Below are 20,905 nucleotides of genomic sequence, written 5' to 3'. Positions count from 1 at the left end.
AAGAGAAGAGAAAGGACAAAAGAAGCTAATGTAACCAAAAGCAAAATCGCAGATTACATTTGGACAGTTGTCCATTAACCCAAATTTCAAACCCAAGTCAAAGGAACAGTTGACATTAAAAGCCCAAATTCCACAAACCAACATTCTAATAGTTCTCTCTAGTAGTGTTTTCTTTGTTCTCTAAATAGTAGGATTTGGTAAGAAGATAAACAAAATACTCGAGGTTGTTGCTTGTCAATCACAATTTAGTCACAGAAGAAAGATACAGTACTAAACAAGGGACACATGATGTGTGTTCAGCTTGTCTGCATAGCTTCTGATGCTTCTGAATAATACTTGTCCAAATCAGCATCAAGGTCATCAGCAGATATCTTCTCATTGTGGTCCCTTCCCCGTCCACGACCTCTTCCAGATCCACGGCCACCACCAGCTCCTCCACGTGGCCGTCTAAATGCACCACCTCTACCTTGTCCACTGCAAAAGACAACACAAACAAAACCAATCAGGAAAAAAATGCATCAATCCCAGCAGAAACACATAGGAGAAAAGAATTGCCACCGTACATGCTAATCTATAAGCAAATATCAATAAAAAAAAATAATAAATTCAAGACGATGATGTGTCCATAAGTAATCCCCACATAGCTGAGCAAATTCAATTAGCACCAAGGCTTACTACTTAAAGCTTATATCTTTCTCTTATCCATNTTATTTGTGCATGTGAAAGCAAGAAACAGATTTGCCGCTTCTATACTCTGGCTTGTGGAAGAGAAGAGAAAGGACAAAAGAAGCTAATGTAACCAAAAGCAAATTCGCAGATTACATTTGGACAGTTGTCCATTAACCCAAATTTCAAACCCAAGTCAAAGGAACAGTTGACATTAAAAGCCCAAATTCCACAAACCAACATTCTAATAGTTCTCTCTAGTAGTGTTTTCTTTGTTCTCTAAATAGTAGGATTTAGTAAGAAGATAAACAAAGTACTCGAGGTTGTTGCTCGTCAATCACAATTTAGTCACAGAAGAAAGATACAGTACTAAACAAGGGACACATGATGTGTGTTCAGCTTGTCTGCATAGCTTCTGATGCTTCTGAATAATACTTGTCCAAATCAGCATCAAGGTCATCAGCAGATATCTTCTCATTGTGGTCCCTTCCCCGTCCACGACCTCTTCCAGATCCACGGCCACCACCAGCTCCTCCACGTGGCCGTCTAAATGCACCACCTCTACCTTGTCCACTGCAAAATACAACACAGACAAAACCAATCAGGAAAAAAATGCATCAATCCCAGCAGAAACACATAGGAGAAAAGAATTGCCACCGTACATGCTAATCTATAAGCAAATATCAATAAAAAAATTAATGAATTCAAGAGGATGATGTGTCCATAAGTAATCCCCACATAGCTGAGCAAATTCAATTAGCACCAAGGCTTACTACTTAAAGCTTATATCTTTCTCTTATCTATCAACCAAGTTCCAAGCGCAATGATAAGCAACCAGGAGCATGAATAACCATAATCTTCTTCAATGGTCACAATAGGGATAAATTAAATTATAATGACAATATCTTGTCTATGAAGTTGTCTTTTATTTATGAAAGATGTTATCTAGGTGCACTGATGTGGTACTAACAAATTGAACATGTAAGGGAAGGTATTAATTGTCAACATAATTATCATTTTATAAAGCAGTAGCAGCAAGCTGATATGCATGCATTGACAGCGGCGCAAAACCACCTGTGAAGGTAGATAGACCTCAACACTTTCAAGTCGAAAGAAAAAAAGCCAACTTAAGTCCAGGAATAAAGTTAGAAGAGGTGGAAAGCCTAAATCAGTTACTTACCATAGCATAACTATGTTCACATCAAAGAAGCAGCACTAAAATCATGATTGCTTTTTCATAAATTCTTAAACTAAAAAACTGAAGATTAAGAAGAAAAAACCTTAGAGATTACATGTTATTTAAAACTTTTATTAGCGAAAACCTTGAATTAACTCAGCACTTTCAAACCCAACTCAACATGAGAGCACAATCAAACGCATACGTCTAACAAAATGGTCATACCCTCTAGAAAATCCATTAGAATTTCTGACAATTCCGTTAGCAGCTGAAGGCACAGCAGGAGTGGTGATGTTCGTTCCCACAATCTCAATTTTCATTGGTTTCCCATCAAGCTGAACATTGTTGTATCTCTTGACAGCAGCCACAGCATCTGCCCGTCGTGAAAAGACTACTTCTGCCGTTCCCTAAGAAAAAGAGTTTTTTGTTTCTAAACCACAGCAGGACACAAAGAATTCATCAGAAGGACCAGTTTAGCCAAACTTGATTAGATACCTTCGATCTCCCACTCCTATCATAGTGGATTGAGTACCGCTTCAGGTCACCAACTTCCGAAAACAGTTCCTGCACACAATCGCAGCAACATTAAAATTTTAAACATCACAACAGGAAATCTAGACCATTAAGATTAAGAATATCACATAATACTATTATCATAACCCATAAATTTACCACTGAAATTGCAATAACAATGATAAGTAGCAAATCCAACAGAAATAACAACTCCAGCACAGCCAAAAGAGAGTAAAAAAACAAAGTATCTCTGTATTCAAGACAAACAAATCAAATATAAACAAGTTTCATACTAATCATAAATCATAAATTGGTCTTATGTAGACTTTGACAATTATGCCCAATCAAGTAGAAATAGACGGCAGAATTCCTAAGCAATAAAGAAGCATGTTAGTACTTAACTCAAATTGACTTCGAAAAAATAAAATCATAAGAACCACTTTATCCATGCAGATCGCAAAAACATAAAAGATTTGATAAACACTCCCAATTAATACATATACTTTCCTAACAAAATTACATAAAAAATCAAACTAGCAACCTCTCTTATCATTGTCAGCATACAACTAACGAACAGATATTGAAAAATCAAAAGTGAAAATAATATAAATCCACATAAAAATAAATATTTACCTTGATGTCTTCATTAGAGACACCATAATCCAAATTAGATATGTAAAGCTTCGTTCCGGTCTCTATAGCGGAGGCCCGACCCGCTTGCTGAGCTGGAAACGCCGTCCCCTGATCTGTAAACATATCGTGCTGCCACGTCGTCTCCGGCGCCTGAATCTTCAAAATAAGATAAAACATAATTAATTTTAAACAGACTTAAGCACAAATAACTACAACGATTACAGATCTAAAACCTAAAACTTTTAAATTACCTTGGCGGCGCTATAAGGTGCCGCACGATTGGCGCCCCGGTTGGAGAAGCGGCGAGCTGGTCCAGGTCCGGATCCTCGTCCGCGGCCACGGAAGTTTCCGGATCCGGACTTTTTGTTGTTCTTGATGATGTCATCTAGAGACATATCTAAAGAGCTCGACATCTTTAATTAAAATTAAAATTAAAAATAAAATAAACTAATGAAAACTAAAACGTAGTAAACACGAGAAAATAAGAGAGAAAATTATAGAAAAAAGTATAGGAGCAGAGGAGAAAATTTAGGGTTTCGTAGAAGAAAGAAAGGTTTTGCGAGAAGAATAGCAGAAGAGCCAAAAAGTTGACCGAGGTCAGAGAAGACCCGTAGTTTTCACGCGGTTGATATTTAATAATCGTAAGTAGTTAAAGTGTTATTAAAGACTAGATGAGTGACTCGTTCAATGAGGTGTCGTGGTGTAGTTGGTTATCACGTCAGTCTAACACACTGAAGGTCTCCGGTTCGAGTCCGGGCGACGCCATTGAATTTTTGGTTCCCCCAATTTTAATGTGATTGAAGTCACTCCAAAAAATATTCATAATCACCCCCAAAATATCTACGAACTTCACACTCCCTAACTTTTTTTTTTAAATATTAAAGTCACCCCTGAAAAATATTCATAATATTAACTCCCCACCCAAATATCTATGAATTACACAACCCCGTCGTTTGAAAATTCTCTTTAACCTTTCCTGTAAGTTTGGCTCTATGAATATTCTTTTTCCTTGAAGTGATAGGTTTTTGTCAATAGTCAGCACATGTTTATAAAAACTTTTTTGCATATAAGTGATAATTTATGTCATGTTGTCATATATGTTTGGAAAGTTATATTTGTTGCAATTTACCGGGATTTGACAAGAAAGAATAAATGATGGTGTTTATAAAAAGTTTTCTTGCAATTTATAAAATAAAAAATTGCAGTTTACATCAAAGATGATTGTCAAAAGAATAAATGATACTGTTTATAAAAAAATTTGTTGGAATTTACATCAAAAAATTGTTGTTAAAAATGTATGAAAAAATAGTTAACTCATAGGGCCCAACCGGGTTCGAACCGGTGACCTCTTGATCTGCAGTCAAATGCTCTACCACTGAGCTATGGACCCAATTGGTAAACTATTCTCTCTCAATTTTATTTATTTTTTGTAATAATTTAAATAATTTTCTTAACATGCTGAAATCAAAATTTTACTTTATTAAATCTTAAAAATAATCTTTACCCCCATTAACAATTAGCCTTTAAATCTTAAAAGTACTCTTTTACACCCATTAACAATTAGCCTTTGAATCTTAAAAATACTCTTTTACACACATTAACAATTAGCGTTTAAAATCTTAAAATAATATTCCTATACCCATTAACAATTTTTTAAGGGTTTCTTAGATCATAATTTTCTTATCATTATCTCCGGCCCAAATATAAAATTAAAAATAAATAATTTTTACAAATTTTCATTAATATAGCAACCCTAATTTCAATTTTGGAGTGCTTACTCATATCAAATGATTCAAATTCAAACAAATACATGAGACTTGAAAATCACCTTCATACAAATTTGTTATATGAATTACATTTGGCTTTATATCTCTCTCANAGCGTTAAAAATCGTAAAATAATATTCCTATACCCATTAACAATTTTTTAAGGGTTTCTTAGATCATAATTTTCTTATCATTATCTCAGGCCCAAATATAAAATTAAAAATAAATAATTTTTACAAATTTTCATTAATATAGCAACCCTAATTTCAATTTTGGAGTGCTTACTCATATCAAATGATTCAAATTCAAACAAATACATGAGACTTGAAAATCACCTTCATACAAATTTGTTATATGAATTACATTTGGCTTTATATCTCTCTCAAGACCACTAGCATATGTAATTGAAATTATTCATATTGCTACTTTCTATATGTTCTTGGAAATATTCTATGATAATGGGATTATATAGATAAAGAACGTTTTTGGATTAGTATATAAGTAGTAGTTATACAAAGAATTTTATCTTTTAATATGTTTAACTCTTTTTTTTATTTTTTCTTTGGTGATCAGGGTGTTTGGATCAGCTTGTGTGCACCTTAATTAATCCTCGAGGTCTATTAAAAATCCTACAAGCCTAATGAATTAGATAAGTCAGATTCAACTAATCTTCGAGATCCGTTAGATATCCTACTGGCCCAATAGACTAAATATGTTTGACTCAAACATAAAGACTTCTAGATAACCTAAAGTCTTGTCATTCAGCCACAAGTGAACCGTTTAATTTGTAAAACTCTTGTAGTATAATTTGCTTAGAAGAGTAGTATTATTGTAATTTTTATACCTATAATCACGCAATGACTAATGTCGCTTAATGAATTGTTTTACATTCTTTTTATTTCTGGTTTGTGGTCGTGGTCCTGGTGAATATGATAAAATCTATACAAACTGGTTATGAGTATGGTAATTGCTAAGGCTAATCAAAGAGAGGGAAATGAGAGAAATCCTAAAACACGCATATGACGAAGCATAGAGAGACTGAAGCGCAAAAAAAGAAAACTCAAAAACATTCAATGGATACCTGGCCAAGAGCCATAGAGTCCCACGCATTCAGGCTAATATTTGGGAAACGAATAAAGAAAGATTCAACAACATTCATTTTGTCCTAAAATGAGATGAGATTGCATGGATACATAGATTGGACAGAACCGAAAAACAATAGACAAGTTTGCAAATTCTGATGAATTCTGTTGTGAAATCACATCAATCATTTGACTATATTGGAAAATCTTATGAAAAAGAATTGGTTGGAATATAAGCATCAATGATCAAGCTCTCCCAGTCTCCCACAAGCCCAGAGATCGAACCACGAAAGTAGAACCAACCACAACAAGCGCTGAAAACACGGTAGGAACAAAGAAATCCAACGGGGACCTCTTCGCCATACGAGAAGGCACGCACAAACTCTCCCTGGGAAAGTCCAAAGGAATCCTAACAAACCCATCTGCGTAACATGATCTTGAGAAAGATGACGAAGGAGATATAGCCGATACAAAAGCCAATTCAGGAGCAAAAGAAGCCACGGCCACTGTTAACGTCAAGAGGATTGTCCATGTTGCAGCAGAAAGTAGAAGAGGCCAACGTGTTGTGAGACGTGTGATGATTGAGTGAAGAGAAGGGAAAAACATGATGTGAAGATAATAAAAGAGTTTGGTGATAAATGTAAAATAAGTGAATGTGAAGAAGAGTTGGTTGTTGTGATCATGGCATTTCTTTTGGTTTTGCTCTTGCAGTTTTTAAGGGAAGAAACAGAGAGACGGGGGCGGATGCACGTTTAAGTAACTTGTTATCAGCACGGGAAAATGACTAATACACCCTTGCTTGTTATATAAACCATCATTTCATTTCGGCCTTATATATATATATGAGATGCTCACGTTTTTCTCGTCTCAGATTTGAATTTATGTAATTAAATATGTTAATTTTCCACCAATAATATATGTGATAAGTTATGCTTTAGTTATCATAATTCATAATTATCTTATACATAAAAAAAAAAAAAAATAAGACTTACTGATTGTTCGAAATTGCTCTGCTATTTTGTAGATAATCAAGCCCTTCTCTTGACGTTTATCCAAATTATATGCATGACATAAAGTAAGGAACCTTATAATTCTGAACAAAATCTAATTTTTGCATTTCATCCTTCGCATAGTTTAAAGGAAAAATATTCTTTTTTTTTAAGCAGGAGATTTATTCCACGCTCAGGCTCTTTAGCAAAACAGAAAAACAGCTGAGTGAAGGCTGTAATTCAGCTTAAATGGTTGATATCTGGCCAAGACAGGTGGCCTAAACATTCATTTCAGCATCTCGCTCCAAGAGTTCAGGATCAATGGATTATTATGCAATATTGGCTATCCATCAATCCATGTCTATATATTAACCGTTGAAACACAGTTATAACCAACCATTACCACTGCATCATCGAATATCCCCCAATCCAATAGCCTCTAGAACCTCAATGCAAACATGAAGTTGCTATTCGCCATGTAAAGACAATAGCATCAAACCCCATACTTTCGCACTGCCAGTGACCGCGAAAGCAATGAGTAGATGTCTTAGCAGTTGTCAACTATAATTTCGTCAGCTGAGGATGGCCAGGGGTCTCCATTCTAAGTGCCACCAAACCCATTTCCATTCATGCATTGAATCCTTGAAGTGGAGTGAGTCGATGAGGACTTACGATTAACATGAAAAATATTCTCTTTAAAAATTAAAAATATGAATTGATGCACATCAACAATAAGAGAAAAATTAAAACACAAAAATGAACCAATCACGCTTTGAACAAAAGAAAATAAGTAAATTTTCCACTTAATTTCAACCATCTCTAAAAGAAACACTTTAAGTTAGCCATGAAAAGTACTTACATCATCATCACAAACCATTTATCCCAAAAAAAGAGAAAAAAAAAACAGTAATCATCGCTAACACATTCCTTCACAAAACAACACCTAAAACTACTTTAAGAAGAAGTAAACTTTGTAACGGCCTTGGTACCCTCTGAAACGGCGTGCTTAGCCAGCTCACCGGGAAGTACAAGCCTCACTGCGGTCTGAATTTCCCTAGAAGTAATAGTTGGCTTCTTGTTGTACCTTGCCAGCCTAGAGGCTTCCTGAGCAAGCTTCTCGAAAATATCATTGATGAAACTGTTCATGATTCCCATAGCCTTAGACGAGATTCCGATATCTGGGTGGACTTGTTTGAGGACTTTGAATATGTAGATCTTGTACGTCTCCGTGCCCTTCTTCGCGCGCTTCTTCTTCTTATCACCGGCAGCGGCTTCCTTCGGCAGCTTCTTTCCGGCTTTCGGCTTCTTCTCGGCTGGAGCCTTCTCCGCCACCGTAGTCTTTTTCTCCTCCGCTGGCTTCTTCTCGGCCTTTGGCGCCATTGAAATAGTGAAACAAAAAGATTTTACGGGAAACTGTTGTTTGAATGAGAAAATAGGGGGCTTAGATTGCGATGTGACTGAAGACTTGATTGGGGTATTTTATATATAGAGCGGCGATGTTGATTATAATTGGGGGATTTTGAAGGACGAGGATTAGTGACGTGGAAAGTAAAGGCCTTTGGATTGCGAGATATCAAATTGGTAAATCTACGGCTGGGAAAGAATGCATTAAATGGGTTTTGGTTGGAAAGCATGAAGAGATGGAGATTAGTGACGTGGCCAGGGCAAGCCGTTGGATCTAGCTGTTTTGGAAATGGAATGGACGGCTTTAACAGGAATCATGAAGAAGGAGAAATTTGTTTGAATTTTCTTCAGCGCGGGTTAGCCGTATAGAATACTGTAAGGGTGTGTTTGAATTTTCTTCGGCGCGGCTATTTATATTATTATTGTCAAGAGTTAACTAATATAAAATTTCAATAACATTTTAAAATGAATCGTAAATATTATTGGTAATGTAAGAGATGATTTGATTATTTTAGTTTTTTTGGTATTTTAAGATTATTTGATAATCTTAGTCTTATTTTTATTATAATTTTATCACTTATTTTTTTAAAAAGGGACAAAAATACCCTTATTTTTTAAATTAATTTACATAAACATATCATTATAATTTTATCCCAAATTAATTAAGTTTTTAGACATTAATACCCTTATATTTAAAATAAATTTCAGCCCACCAAGACTACCACAATCGCTGGCTGCTAGCAAATTCTATCGATTGCCAACATTGAAACTGCACATGGCAAGTTGAATTTGGCCGACCGTGCGTCAATATGATCATTTCTGATCAGATCAGTTCTAGTCATTTGCGGTCAGATTTATCGATTCTAGCCATTTGCGGTCAGATTTATCGATTTGGCCAAAAATGGCCATATCGACGCATAACCGACCATATCCGACCGGCCGTGAGCTATTTGGTTTGCCGGCTATCGGTACTGCTGGTTGGCGGTTGAGAGTGGTTGGGTGGATGAGGGTGTTTTTATTGATTTTTAAACTTTTATAATATAGAGGGTTATAATTAGTAATCTAAATAATAATAATAATATTTTAAAAAGGGCAATTCAGTAATTTAAAAAACATATTCACTAATTTATTCCTCCCAACCAAACATATAAACATAACATACCCACCAATTTATTCCTTCTAACCAAACACATTAATATAACATTCCTAGTAATTTTTCAAGATAATATATCTTCTTCTTAATATAATATTCCCACTAACATAATATTTTCTAAATTAAACGCAACATTCTAAATGTAAAAGTAAGTTTTGTGATGAACGGATCGTGTAAATGATAAATAAAATTAGAATATCATTAATATTAAAGAAATTTTTTCTTGATATTCTTTATCATTTCTTTTTTATTTTGATTTCCCAAAATTAACAAAATTAAAATATTTAGAAATAAACAACAAAAACAAAATTAGAGATATTTTGATATTCAAAAAGTATGAAGTATAGTACAAACTTTATACCCAAAAAAATATATATATTGTGAATGTAGTTTTCATTTTCCATTTTGATGAAGAATACTTGATACATGGAATTTCCCCGATCTGCCAACTGATTTCATGGCATAAAAATTAGAGTATTACATTTCTACCCTCATTTGAAATGAAGATGGGCCTTACTTATAAAAATTGTGGGGTTTAAATGGTATCTATTGAAATTCGACTGGGTCATTACTGGGCTGGGTCATAGCCCAAACCACACAAAATCATTATTGAACTTGGACTCCCAGATCCGACCCTCCCACTTTAAACAAATGCCGGTTCGACCAATTCTCAGTCCCACGGCATCAAACAAACACTGCCCTGTAACACTTCCAAGCTCAAACTTCTCTTTTCAATCTCAAAATGAAGTTCACTCGTGGTCACCGGCCTCTCGCGGTCTCCAATTTTCACTCAAAACGAAACTCTTTACCTTTATCTAGACCTGTCAATCCAGGTAATGACGACAAGGAGGACACCAAATTCATCAACACCCTCATCAACATCGTACGAGGAAAACAGAGTTGGAAAGTTGCCTTGAACGACCCCGTCTTATCAACCACATTGAAGCCTCACCACGTGGAGAAGGTCTTGATCCAAACCCTTGACGATTCCAGGTTAGCTTTAAGGTTCTTCAATTTTCTAGGCCTGCACAAAAACTTCAATCACTCAACGACGTCGTTTTGCATATTGATTCACGGTTTGGTTCAAAATAACCTATCTTGGCCTGCAAGTTCGCTGTTGCAAACATTGCTTCTTCGGGGGTTAACGCCAAAAGAAGCTTTTGATGCTTTCTTAGATTGTTATGAGAAATGTGGGTTTTCCTCAAGTTTGGGTTTTGACTTATTGATGCAAAGTTATGTGCAAAATAAGAGAGTTTTTGATGCTGTATTTATATTTAGGTCAATGAGAGAGAATAATTTGTTGCCTGAAGTTAGGACTTTGAGTGGAGTTTTAAACGGGCTTGTTAAAATTAGACATTTTGTTTTAGTTTTGGAATTGTTTGATGAGATTGTTAATGTGGGTTTATTGGCTGATGTTTATGCATACACTGCGGTGGTTAGGAGTTTGTGTGAATTAAAAGAATTTATTAGAGCCAAGGAAATGATTTGTTGTGTGGAAACAAAAGGATTTGATTTAAATGTTGTCATATATAATGTCCTGATTCATGGACTTTGCAAGAGTCAAAAAATTTTTGAGGCTATTGAGGTGAAGAATAATTTGATAAAAAAAGGACTAAAAGCGGATGTAATTACATATTGTACATTAGTGCTTGGATGCTGCAAAGTGCAAGAGTTTGAGGTTGGTGAGGGGTTGATAGATGAAATGATTGCGTTGGGTTTTGTTCCAAGTGAAGCGGCTGTTTCGGGTCTTGTTGAGGGGTTGAGAAGGAAGGGAAAGATCAAGGTTGCTTTTGATTTGGTAAATAATGTGGGGAGAGTTGGGGCAGTGCCTAATTTGTTTGTGTACAATGCATTGATCAATTCTTTGTGCAAAGAGAGAAAATTTGATGAAGCTGAGTTTCTCTTTAATGTAATGGGACAGAAGGGCCTACGACCAAACAATGTTACTTATTCTATTTTGATTGATTCATTATGTAGAAGGGGAGAAATGGATGTTGCAGTTAGTTTTCTTGGTAAAATGACTAATGAGGGGATAAAAGCAACCATCTATCCATACAATTCTTTGATAAATGGACATTGCAAGTTGGGAAATTTGAATGCAGCTGAATCTTTTCTTGATGAAATGATTGATAAAGGATTGACGCCCACGGTGATAACTTACACATCCTTAATAAGTGGATATTGCAATCAAGGGGAATTGCACAAGGCATTTAGGCTTTATCATGAGATGACTGGTAAGTGCATCACACCAAATACTTACACCTACACTGCACTTATTTCTGGTCTTTGTCAAGCAAATATGCTGGCTGAGGCAATTAGATTGTTTAATGAAATGGTGGAACATGACGTTATACCAAATGAAGTGACTTATAATGTTATGATTGAAGGTCACTGTAGGAAAGGCAACATGGTAAAGGCATTTGAGTTGTTTGATGAAATGATTGGAAAGGGCCTTCTACCAGATACATACACCTATAGGCCTCTAATAACAGGTCTTTGTTCTGCTGGTAGAGTGTCTGAAGCCAAAGAGTTCATGGATGGCCTTCACAGAGAACATAACAAGTTAAATGAGATGTGTTACAGTGCACTTCTACATGGTTATTGCAAGGAAGGGAGATTAAAGGATGCACTAGGTGCTTGTCGGGAGATGATGGAAAGAGGTGTGGACATGGATCTTGTGTGTTATACTGTACTTATAGATGGATCTTTAAAACAACATGATACAAGGAGATATTTTGATCTTTTGAAGGAAATGAATGACCAAGGGTTGAAGCCTGATAATGTATTATATACGAGCATGATTGATGCAAATAGCAAAGCAGCTAATCTGAAGGAGGCATTTAGACTTTGGGATGTAATGGTTAGCGAAGAATGCATTCCAAATGTTGTAACATATACTGCTCTTATAAATGGCTTATGTAAGGCAGGATTCATGGATCAAGCTGAGCTCCTATGTAAGGAAATGCTGGCTAGCGGTTCTCTTCCAAATCAGGTGACATATGGTTGTTTTCTTGACCACCTTACGAAAGAAGGGAATATGGAGAAAGCTGTGCAGTTGCATGATGCAATGCTTCAAGGACTTTTTGCAAACACTGTCACATATAATATTCTCATCCACGGCTTTTGCAAAATGGGGAATTTTGAGATGGCTATCGAGCTGTTGGGTGGAATGATGGACAATGGCATTCACCCGGATTGTATTACGTATTCAACAGTAATCTACGAGTACTGTAGAAGGGGTAATTTACATGAAGCTCTTAAGTTATGGAACTCCATGCTGAATAAAGGTCTTAAACCTGATACACTGGCATATAACTTCTTAATATATGGTTGCTGTGTTAGGGGAGAACTCACCAAGGCTTTTGAATTACGTGATGACATGGTGAGAAGGGGTGTGAAGCCAAATCAAGTTACATGTAATGCCCTCAATCACACGACTTCCTCAAGTAGTTAATGCCTAGGTACTTGATTCTAACAGTTATGTATAGAAAATCAAATAGGTTTCCCTCGAACTCAGAGCATGGTCTTAGTTGGCAATTTTCTCCATTTTGGCCAGAACTCTGATGATTCAAGGTAACATTTTTTAACCTTTTGACAGTCTGCATTACCAGTTGAAAGATATATTACTTTAGAGAATCTCATTTGTAGATTAGCTTAATCTTGTAAAGTAAAGGTAGAGAAGAGAATGTATAATAATGTTGAATGAGGACGCCAAACTAGCATCAAGCTGAAAGAAGCCTTACCGTTTATAGAGTTGGGGCTACCTATTGAGCTATAAATTTGTTGGAAAAATACTAGTTGTTATGATTCTTTGTAACAACCTTTCTCTCATGCCAATAATACGGCATTCGGCTTAGAAACTGAGAATTGGAATATAAAGGCTCAGACACAATCAACCCCACTTCTGTCCGTTTGGTCGGATGATCTTAAAAGCAGTCCCATTGTCTTATTTGTATAGTCACTTATATTTCATCCTGCTGACAACTTGAACTTATTAACAAGCACATTTTTCAAGCTACCATAAGTCATTAGAAATGGAAGGGCGGGCTTGTCTTGGATATGTTTCATACAACAGTGTTGCTGCTTTATTTGTTGAAGACAAACCAGCATTCTGAATAGTATTCGATTGCTTACAAATTGATGCAAGGGTGAAAGAAAACTAAAAACATTCATTTTCAAGTCAAAAGATGCAGAAAACCTAGAAGGGTCCTGACGAAATTAAAACACCTTAGCTTTGTAAAAATAACTATAAGTAGCCACTCATTTCATAACTTCCACACCATATCAAATCAATAAAGACATCACCGAAATCACTGAATTGGTTCTAGATGAAGAAATGCTGCATAAGTGAAACTTCAACAACAAACCAGTATAATAATTCAGCCAGGTTCAAACTGCCTCCACAAACTATTAACACTTCACCTAAGGTAAAGCAGACAGCATTGACAGAATCTCCAATATGAGAGTTGGAGACTTTTATTTAGTTGGCACGGCTTTTAAAAACATCAAGACCCATCTCGGTCGGATCTGTTGCCTGCAGCTCTACTTGAATCCCATCTAGCTCTCTCTTGAACCTGTCCTTGGAGCTTGCATAAATCATCTTGCTACGTACCCTTGATGTATCAGGAGACCTTAATAAACAGACACTGGATATTAGCAGCTACGAGTACAAATACAGCTTTCAATAAATACAAAAACAATAGCTTTTGGCACATGATACTTACCAGGCAATGAAGAAAATCCTGCTTTTCTGACAGTTCTCCTCAGTAACAAAATCAAAATCATAGACAGCATATCGGCACTCATCCGCAGGAAGGCTTGCAGCAAAGTCTTCATAGCTTTGAGAAGGATCACCAACCTTTTCTACAATAACCTGCTTCTGCTTCTCCTCAATCTTAAACACTATGAAGCGGTAGGTTCTTTTAGCCTTCAACTCCAAAAACTTTAATTTTGTTGCTGTGATGTAAAAGTAAGTTTTGTGATGAACGGATCCTGTAAATGATAAATAAAATTAGAATATCATTAATATTAAAGAAATTTTTTCTTGGTATTCTTTATCATTTCTTTTTTATTTTGATTTCCCAAAATTAACAAAATTAAAATATTTAAAATAAACAACAAAAACAAAATTAGAGATATTTTGATATTCAAAAAGTATGAAGTATAGTACAAACTTTATACCCAAAAAAATATATATATTGTGAATGTAGTTTTCATTTTCCATTTTGATGAAGAATACTTGATACATGGAATTTCCCCGATCTGCCAACTAATTTCATGGCATAAAAATTAGAGTATTACATTTCTACCCTCATTTGAAATGAAGATGGGCCTTACTTATAAAAATTGTGGGGTTTAAATGGTATCTATTGAAATTCGACTGGGTCATTACTGGGCTGGGTCATAGCCCAAACCACACAAAATCATTATTGAACTTGGACTCCCAGATCCGACCCTCCCACTTTAAACAAATGCCGGTTCGACCAATTCTCAGTCCCACGGCATCAAACAAACACTGCCCTGTAACACTTCCAAGCTCAAACTTCTCTTTTCAATCTCAAAATGAAGTTCACTCGTGGTCACCGGCCTCTCGCGGTCTCCAATTTTCACTCAAAACGAAACTCTTTACCTTTATCTAGACCTGTCAATCCAGGTAATGACGACAAGGAGGACACCAAATTCATCAACACCCTCATCAACATCGTACGAGGAAAACAGAGTTGGAAAGTTGCCTTGAACGACCCCGTCTTATCAACCACATTGAAGCCTCACCACGTGGAGAAGGTCTTGATCCAAACCCTTGACGATTCCAGGTTAGCTTTAAGGTTCTTCAATTTTCTAGGCCTGCACAAAAACTTCAATCACTCAACGACGTCGTTTTGCATATTGATTCACGGTTTGGTTCAAAATAACCTATCTTGGCCTGCAAGTTCGCTGTTGCAAACATTGCTTCTTCGGGGGTTAACGCCAAAAGAAGCTTTTGATGCTTTCTTAGATTGTTATGAGAAATGTGGGTTTTCCTCAAGTTTGGGTTTTGACTTATTGATGCAAAGTTATGTGCAAAATAAGAGAGTTTTTGATGCTGTATTTATATTTAGGTCAATGAGAGAGAATAATTTGTTGCCTGAAGTTAGGACTTTGAGTGGAGTTTTAAACGGGCTTGTTAAAATTAGACATTTTGTTTTAGTTTTGGAATTGTTTGATGAGATTGTTAATGTGGGTTTATTGGCTGATGTTTATGCATACACTGCGGTGGTTAGGAGTTTGTGTGAATTAAAAGAATTTATTAGAGCCAAGGAAATGATTTGTTGTGTGGAAACAAAAGGATTTGATTTAAATGTTGTCATATATAATGTCCTGATTCATGGACTTTGCAAGAGTCAAAAAATTTTTGAGGCTATTGAGGTGAAGAATAATTTGATAAAAAAAGGACTAAAAGCGGATGTAATTACATATTGTACATTAGTGCTTGGATGCTGCAAAGTGCAAGAGTTTGAGGTTGGTGAGGGGTTGATAGATGAAATGATTGCGTTGGGTTTTGTTCCAAGTGAAGCGGCTGTTTCGGGTCTTGTTGAGGGGTTGAGAAGGAAGGGAAAGATCAAGGTTGCTTTTGATTTGGTAAATAATGTGGGGAGAGTTGGGGCAGTGCCTAATTTGTTTGTGTACAATGCATTGATCAATTCTTTGTGCAAAGAGAGAAAATTTGATGAAGCTGAGTTTCTCTTTAATGTAATGGGACAGAAGGGCCTACGACCAAACAATGTTACTTATTCTATTTTGATTGATTCATTATGTAGAAGGGGAGAAATGGATGTTGCAGTTAGTTTTCTTGGTAAAATGACTAATGAGGGGATAAAAGCAACCATCTATCCATACAATTCTTTGATAAATGGACATTGCAAGTTGGGAAATTTGAATGCAGCTGAATCTTTTCTTGATGAAATGATTGATAAAGGATTGACGCCCACGGTGATAACTTACACATCCTTAATAAGTGGATATTGCAATCAAGGGGAATTGCACAAGGCATTTAGGCTTTATCATGAGATGACTGGTAAGTGCATCACACCAAATACTTACACCTACACTGCACTTATTTCTGGTCTTTGTCAAGCAAATATGCTGGCTGTGGCAATTAGATTGTTTAATGAAATGGTGGAACGTGACATTATACCAAATGAAGTGACTTATAATGTTATGATTGAAGGTCACTGTAGGAAAGGCAACATGGTAAAGGCATTTGAGTTGTTTGATGAAATGATTGGAAAGGGCCTTCTACCAGATACATACACCTATAGGCCTCTAATAACAGGTCTTTGTTCTGCTGGTAGAGTGTCTGAAGCCAAAGAGTTCATGGATGGCCTTCACAGAGAACATAACAAGTTAAATGAGATGTGTTACAGTGCACTTCTACATGGTTATTGCAAGGAAGGGAGATTAAAGGATGCACTAGGTGCTTGTCGGGAGATGATGGAAAGAGGTGTGGACATGGATCTTGTGTGTTATACTGTACTTATAGATGGATCTTTAAAACAACATGATACAAGGAGATATTTTGATCTTTTGAAGGAAATGAATGACCAAGGGTTGAAGCCTGATAATGTATTATATACGAGCATGATTGATGCAAATAGCAAAGCAGCTAATCTGAAGGAGGCATTTAGACTTTGGGATGTAATGGTTAGCGAAGAATGCATTCCAAATGTTGTAACATATACTGCTCTTATAAATGGCTTATGTAAGGCAGGATTCATGGATCAAGCTGAGCTCCTATGTAAGGAAATGCTGGCTAGCGGTTCTCTTCCAAATCAGGTGACATATGGTTGTTTTCTTGACCACCTTACGAAAGAAGGGAATATGGAGAAAGCTGTGCAGTTGCATGATGCAATGCTTCAAGGACTTTTTGCAAACACTGTCACATATAATATTCTCATCCACGGCTTTTGCAAAATGGGGAATTTTGAGATGGCTATCGAGCTGTTGGGTGGAATGATGGACAATGGCATTCACCCTGATTGTATTACATATTCAACAGTAATCTACGAGTACTGTAGAAGGGGTAATTTACATGAAGCCCTTAAGTTATGGAACTCCATGCTGAATAAAGGTCTTAAACCTGATACACTGGCATATAACTTCTTAATATATGGTTGCTGTGTTAGAGGAGAGCTCACCAAGGCTTTTGAATTACGTGATGACATGGTGAGAAGGGGTGTGAAGCCAAATCAAGTTACATGTAATGCCCTCAATCACACGACTTCCTCAAGTAGTTAATGCCTAGGTACTTGATTGTAACAGTTATGCATAGAAAATCAAATAGGTTTCCCTTGAACTCAGAGCATGGTCTTAGCTGGCAATTTTCTCGATTTTGGCCAGAACTCTGATGATTTAAGGGTAACATTTTTTAACCTTTTGACAGCCTGCATTACCAGTTGAAAGATATATTACTTTAGAGAATCTCATTTGTAGATTAGCTTAATCTTGTAAAGTAAAGGTAGAGAAGAGAATGTATAATAATGTTGAATGAGGACGCCAAACTAGCATCAAGCTGAAAGAAGCCTTACCGTTTATACAGTTGGGGCTACCGATTGAGCTATAAATTTGTTGGAAAAATACTAGTTGTTATGATTCTTTGTAACAACCTTTCTCTCATGCCAATAATACGGCATTCGGCTTAGAAACTGAGAATTGGAATATAAAGGCTCAGACACAATCAACCCCACTTCTGTCCGTTTGGTCGGATGATCTTAAAAGCAGTCCCATTGTCTTATTTGTATAGTCACTTATATTTCATCCTGCTGACAACTTGAACTTATTAACAAGCACATTTTTCAAGCTACCATAAGTCATTAGAAATGGAAGGGCGGGCTTGTCTTGGATATGTTTCATACAACAGTGTTGCTGCTTTATTTGTTGAAGACAAACCAGCATTCTGAATAGTATTCGATTGCTTACAAATTGATGCAAGGGTGAAAGAAAACTAAAAACATTCATTTTCGAGTCAAAAGATGCAGAAAACCTAGAAGGGTCCTGACGAAATTAAAACACCTTAGCTTTGTAAAAATAACTATAAGTAGCCACTCATTTCATAACTTCCACACCATATCAAATCAATAAAGACATCACCGAAATCACTGAATTGGTTCTAGATGAAGAAATGCAGCATAAGTGAAACTTCAACAACAAACCACTATCATAATTCAGACAGGTTCAAACTGCCTCCACAAACTATTCACACTTCACCTAAGGTAAAGCAGACAGCATTGAGAGAATCTCCAATATGAGAGTTGGAGATTTTTATTTAGTTGGCACGGCTTTTAAAAACATCAAGACCCATCTCGGTCGGATCTGTTGCCTGCAGCTCTACTTGAATCCCATCTAGCTCTCTCTTGAACCTGTCCTTGGAGCTTGCATAAATCATCTTGCTACGTACCCTTGATGTATCAGGAGACCTTAATAAACAGACACTGGATATTAGCAGCTACGAGTACAAATACAGCTTTCAATAAATACAAAAACAATAGCTTTTGGCACATGATACTTACCAGGCAATGAAGAAAATCCTGCTTTTCTGACAGTTCTCCTCAGTAACAAAATCAAAATCATAGACAGCATATCGGCACTCATCCGCAGGAAGGCTTGCAGCAAAGTCTTCATAGCTTTGAGAAGGTTCACCAACCTTTTCTACAATAACCTGCTTCTGCTTCTCCTCAATCTTAAACACTATGAAGCGGTAGGTTCTTTTAGCCTTCAACTCCAAAAACTTTAATTTGCAGTCATCATGCACAGCCATTCCCGAAGCAGCATTAGCCTGTGAATAGAATGAAAAGGTATTACCTATTAAGACAAACATTTGATTGAAGCAACCCATAAGTGCAAACTAAAGATAAGTTTTCTCTAAGGCTCCTCCATTGTGCTTCCACCTTCTGTCAGATAAAAGTTCCCAACCTCCCATATGTTCTTATCTAACACTTTCAGTTCATTAGGGAATAAAATAATAAACTCATTCTTTGACGCACCCAGCTGCAATTGACCCTCTAGTTTCCCCTTTTTGGACTTCCTTTCCAAATATATATATACGACCTTATCAAAATTGGATCACTAGTGTCCACATTAACCTAATAAACACACCAATCTTTATGGATGCATTGTGGAACTCAACATTACCATACAAATGGTCAATATACAAATAAGATTATAATCACATGTGGCAGAAGCCATTGAATCTCACATCAATAAGGTGTCACTAGATTTGCTTGGTACAAAGCAACTCATAAACACAATAAGAAGGATGGTAAAGAGAACATTACATAACCAAGTCAAACAAGGCAGTTCAGAGGCAAGAAAAACAATTACATAACCCCATTCATCACCAAAATCCAAATCTTCACGCAACAATCATAATCATGATGAACCAAAATTTTAAAAGGCAAAATAAACGGGATGACTTAAGTCTTACAATATTAAGAGAGAATAAAGTCATACAATATTAAGAGAGAATAAAGTCATCTAAACACTGCACTGAGATGTCCTCAATAAAAACAGAGCTTAGTTAATTCTCTCCGAGACTGGCAGTTAATTTGGACAACGGCTCCAAAATTTGTAAAAATGTTCTGTAATTCATGCTAATCATAGACTCGAAAATCAACATATCATCAATTAACTTAAACTAAGATGTGAATTAGCAAAACCATAATGAATTGGACACATGATCATCCTTGTGCAATGTACCGGAACACATCATGTACAAAAACACTATCTTAAAATGTCCTTCATTATTACCATCAATAACAAGAAATCAACATATATATCTATGCCCTTAACAGAAATCAAATACCCACAAAAGCATGCACTAATAATCAAATTAACATGTCAGACCAGAAAAAACACAAACTAAATACAATCTAACAAGCAAACCTAATCATACTTCAAAAATACATCAAATCAGCCTCACTAACAGGTCTTTTATCAGCACGAGTTTCAACGATCTCTAGTCAACAAACAGTCAAAACTCAAAACACACATCAGATCTAATCAATCCTTAGCCAGAAACAAAACAGAAAAGCAATTATAATACAACAAACATCAATAAACCCAATATGATAACATAAAAATAGAAATAAAGCTTAGTTGTCAAAGTGAAAGACAACTAACTCACCATGGTTTGAAGATCAAGTGATGGTACGGAGAATTAGCAGGGAGAAGGAAACTTAATCGGGGAGGAAATGAAATGAACTCTTTTTGAAAGTTTAAACGGAGATTGTGATAATGAAGAAAGAATAATTATTTTATTTGTTTTTTCTCTTTTTAAAATATGAAAATCTGACTGACTGGTGTGTTTGGAATTTTGGTGGCTCCACAGGTCCGCCAAATATCATGATGGCGGTCATGCGTGACAACAGAGGGAAAGCGTGTCTTTCCAATCATCATTGGACACGTTGCAAGTTATAAAATGTCAATTGTGCCCTATACTCACGTTGCTTTCACGGTCGGTTTTGGACAAAATTTGTACTCTAAGCTAG

The 20,905-nt window shown here is 36.1% G+C and overlaps 7 protein-coding genes and 2 non-coding genes across 10 annotated transcripts; 3 read left to right on the top strand and 6 right to left on the bottom strand.

Moving 5' to 3' along the window:
• Window positions 1-818: 818 nt before the first annotated feature.
• LOC116126659 (THO complex subunit 4A) lies at window positions 819-3,600 on the bottom strand. Of its 2 annotated transcripts, none has more exons than XM_031412330.1 (5): window positions 3,241-3,600; window positions 2,990-3,145; window positions 2,339-2,407; window positions 2,069-2,250; window positions 819-1,239 (listed from the first exon to the last, which is right to left on the bottom strand). In XM_031412330.1, exons 1-5 carry the CDS (start codon window positions 3,400-3,402, stop codon window positions 1,062-1,064), a joined length of 747 nt encoding a protein of 248 aa, XP_031268190.1. In that variant the 5' UTR covers window positions 3,403-3,600; the 3' UTR covers window positions 819-1,061. The 2 variants fall into 2 exon arrangements, with proteins under 2 accessions (XP_031268190.1, XP_031268191.1); XM_031412331.1 differs by having other exon boundaries at window positions 2,990-3,139.
• Window positions 3,601-3,680: 80 nt separating this feature from the next.
• On the top strand, window positions 3,681-3,754 carry TRNAV-AAC. The gene has a single exon. It is a non-coding gene; the product is annotated as a tRNA-Val (tRNA).
• A 553-nt stretch (window positions 3,755-4,307) lies between these two features.
• TRNAC-GCA lies at window positions 4,308-4,379 on the bottom strand. Its single transcript has one exon. It is a non-coding gene; the product is annotated as a tRNA-Cys (tRNA).
• Window positions 4,380-6,083: 1,704 nt separating this feature from the next.
• LOC116126633 lies at window positions 6,084-6,443 on the bottom strand. The gene has a single exon (XM_031412312.1). The coding sequence runs from the start codon at window positions 6,441-6,443 to the stop codon at window positions 6,084-6,086; it is 360 nt and encodes a 119-aa protein (XP_031268172.1).
• Window positions 6,444-7,613: 1,170 nt separating this feature from the next.
• Window positions 7,614-8,267, bottom strand: LOC116126665 (histone H2B.3-like). Its single transcript, XM_031412337.1, has one exon. It carries the CDS (start codon window positions 8,204-8,206, stop codon window positions 7,781-7,783), a length of 426 nt encoding a protein of 141 aa, XP_031268197.1. The 5' UTR covers window positions 8,207-8,267; the 3' UTR covers window positions 7,614-7,780.
• A 1,810-nt stretch (window positions 8,268-10,077) lies between these two features.
• On the top strand, window positions 10,078-12,846 carry LOC116126661 (putative pentatricopeptide repeat-containing protein At5g59900). Its single transcript, XM_031412334.1, has one exon. The coding sequence runs from the start codon at window positions 10,126-10,128 to the stop codon at window positions 12,835-12,837; it is 2,712 nt and encodes a 903-aa protein (XP_031268194.1). The 5' UTR covers window positions 10,078-10,125; the 3' UTR covers window positions 12,838-12,846.
• Window positions 12,847-13,593: 747 nt separating this feature from the next.
• LOC116126632 (actin-depolymerizing factor 1-like) lies at window positions 13,594-14,662 on the bottom strand. The gene is made up of 3 exons (XM_031412311.1): window positions 14,623-14,662; window positions 14,108-14,375; window positions 13,594-14,014 (listed from the first exon to the last, which is right to left on the bottom strand). The coding sequence occupies exons 1-3, from the start codon at window positions 14,660-14,662 to the stop codon at window positions 13,864-13,866; spliced, it is 459 nt and encodes a 152-aa protein (XP_031268171.1). The 3' UTR covers window positions 13,594-13,863.
• A 235-nt stretch (window positions 14,663-14,897) lies between these two features.
• Window positions 14,898-17,985, top strand: LOC116126660 (putative pentatricopeptide repeat-containing protein At5g59900). Its single transcript, XM_031412332.1, has one exon. The coding sequence runs from the start codon at window positions 14,946-14,948 to the stop codon at window positions 17,655-17,657; it is 2,712 nt and encodes a 903-aa protein (XP_031268192.1). The 5' UTR covers window positions 14,898-14,945; the 3' UTR covers window positions 17,658-17,985.
• Window positions 17,986-18,664: 679 nt separating this feature from the next.
• LOC116126666 (actin-depolymerizing factor 2) lies at window positions 18,665-20,700 on the bottom strand. The gene is made up of 3 exons (XM_031412338.1): window positions 20,542-20,700; window positions 18,929-19,194; window positions 18,665-18,835 (listed from the first exon to the last, which is right to left on the bottom strand). Exons 1-3 carry the CDS (start codon window positions 20,542-20,544, stop codon window positions 18,685-18,687), a joined length of 420 nt encoding a protein of 139 aa, XP_031268198.1. The 5' UTR covers window positions 20,545-20,700; the 3' UTR covers window positions 18,665-18,684.
• Between the last annotated feature and the right edge of the window lie 205 nt (window positions 20,701-20,905).

Source organism: Pistacia vera, unplaced genomic scaffold (assembly GCF_008641045.1).
Source record: "Pistacia vera cultivar Batoury unplaced genomic scaffold, PisVer_v2 Contig182, whole genome shotgun sequence".
Lineage (NCBI taxonomy): Eukaryota > Viridiplantae > Streptophyta > Magnoliopsida > Sapindales > Anacardiaceae > Pistacia > Pistacia vera.
The sequence above is the reverse complement of the archived record's forward strand: the minus strand, read 5'-3'. Positions and strand labels throughout refer to the sequence as shown.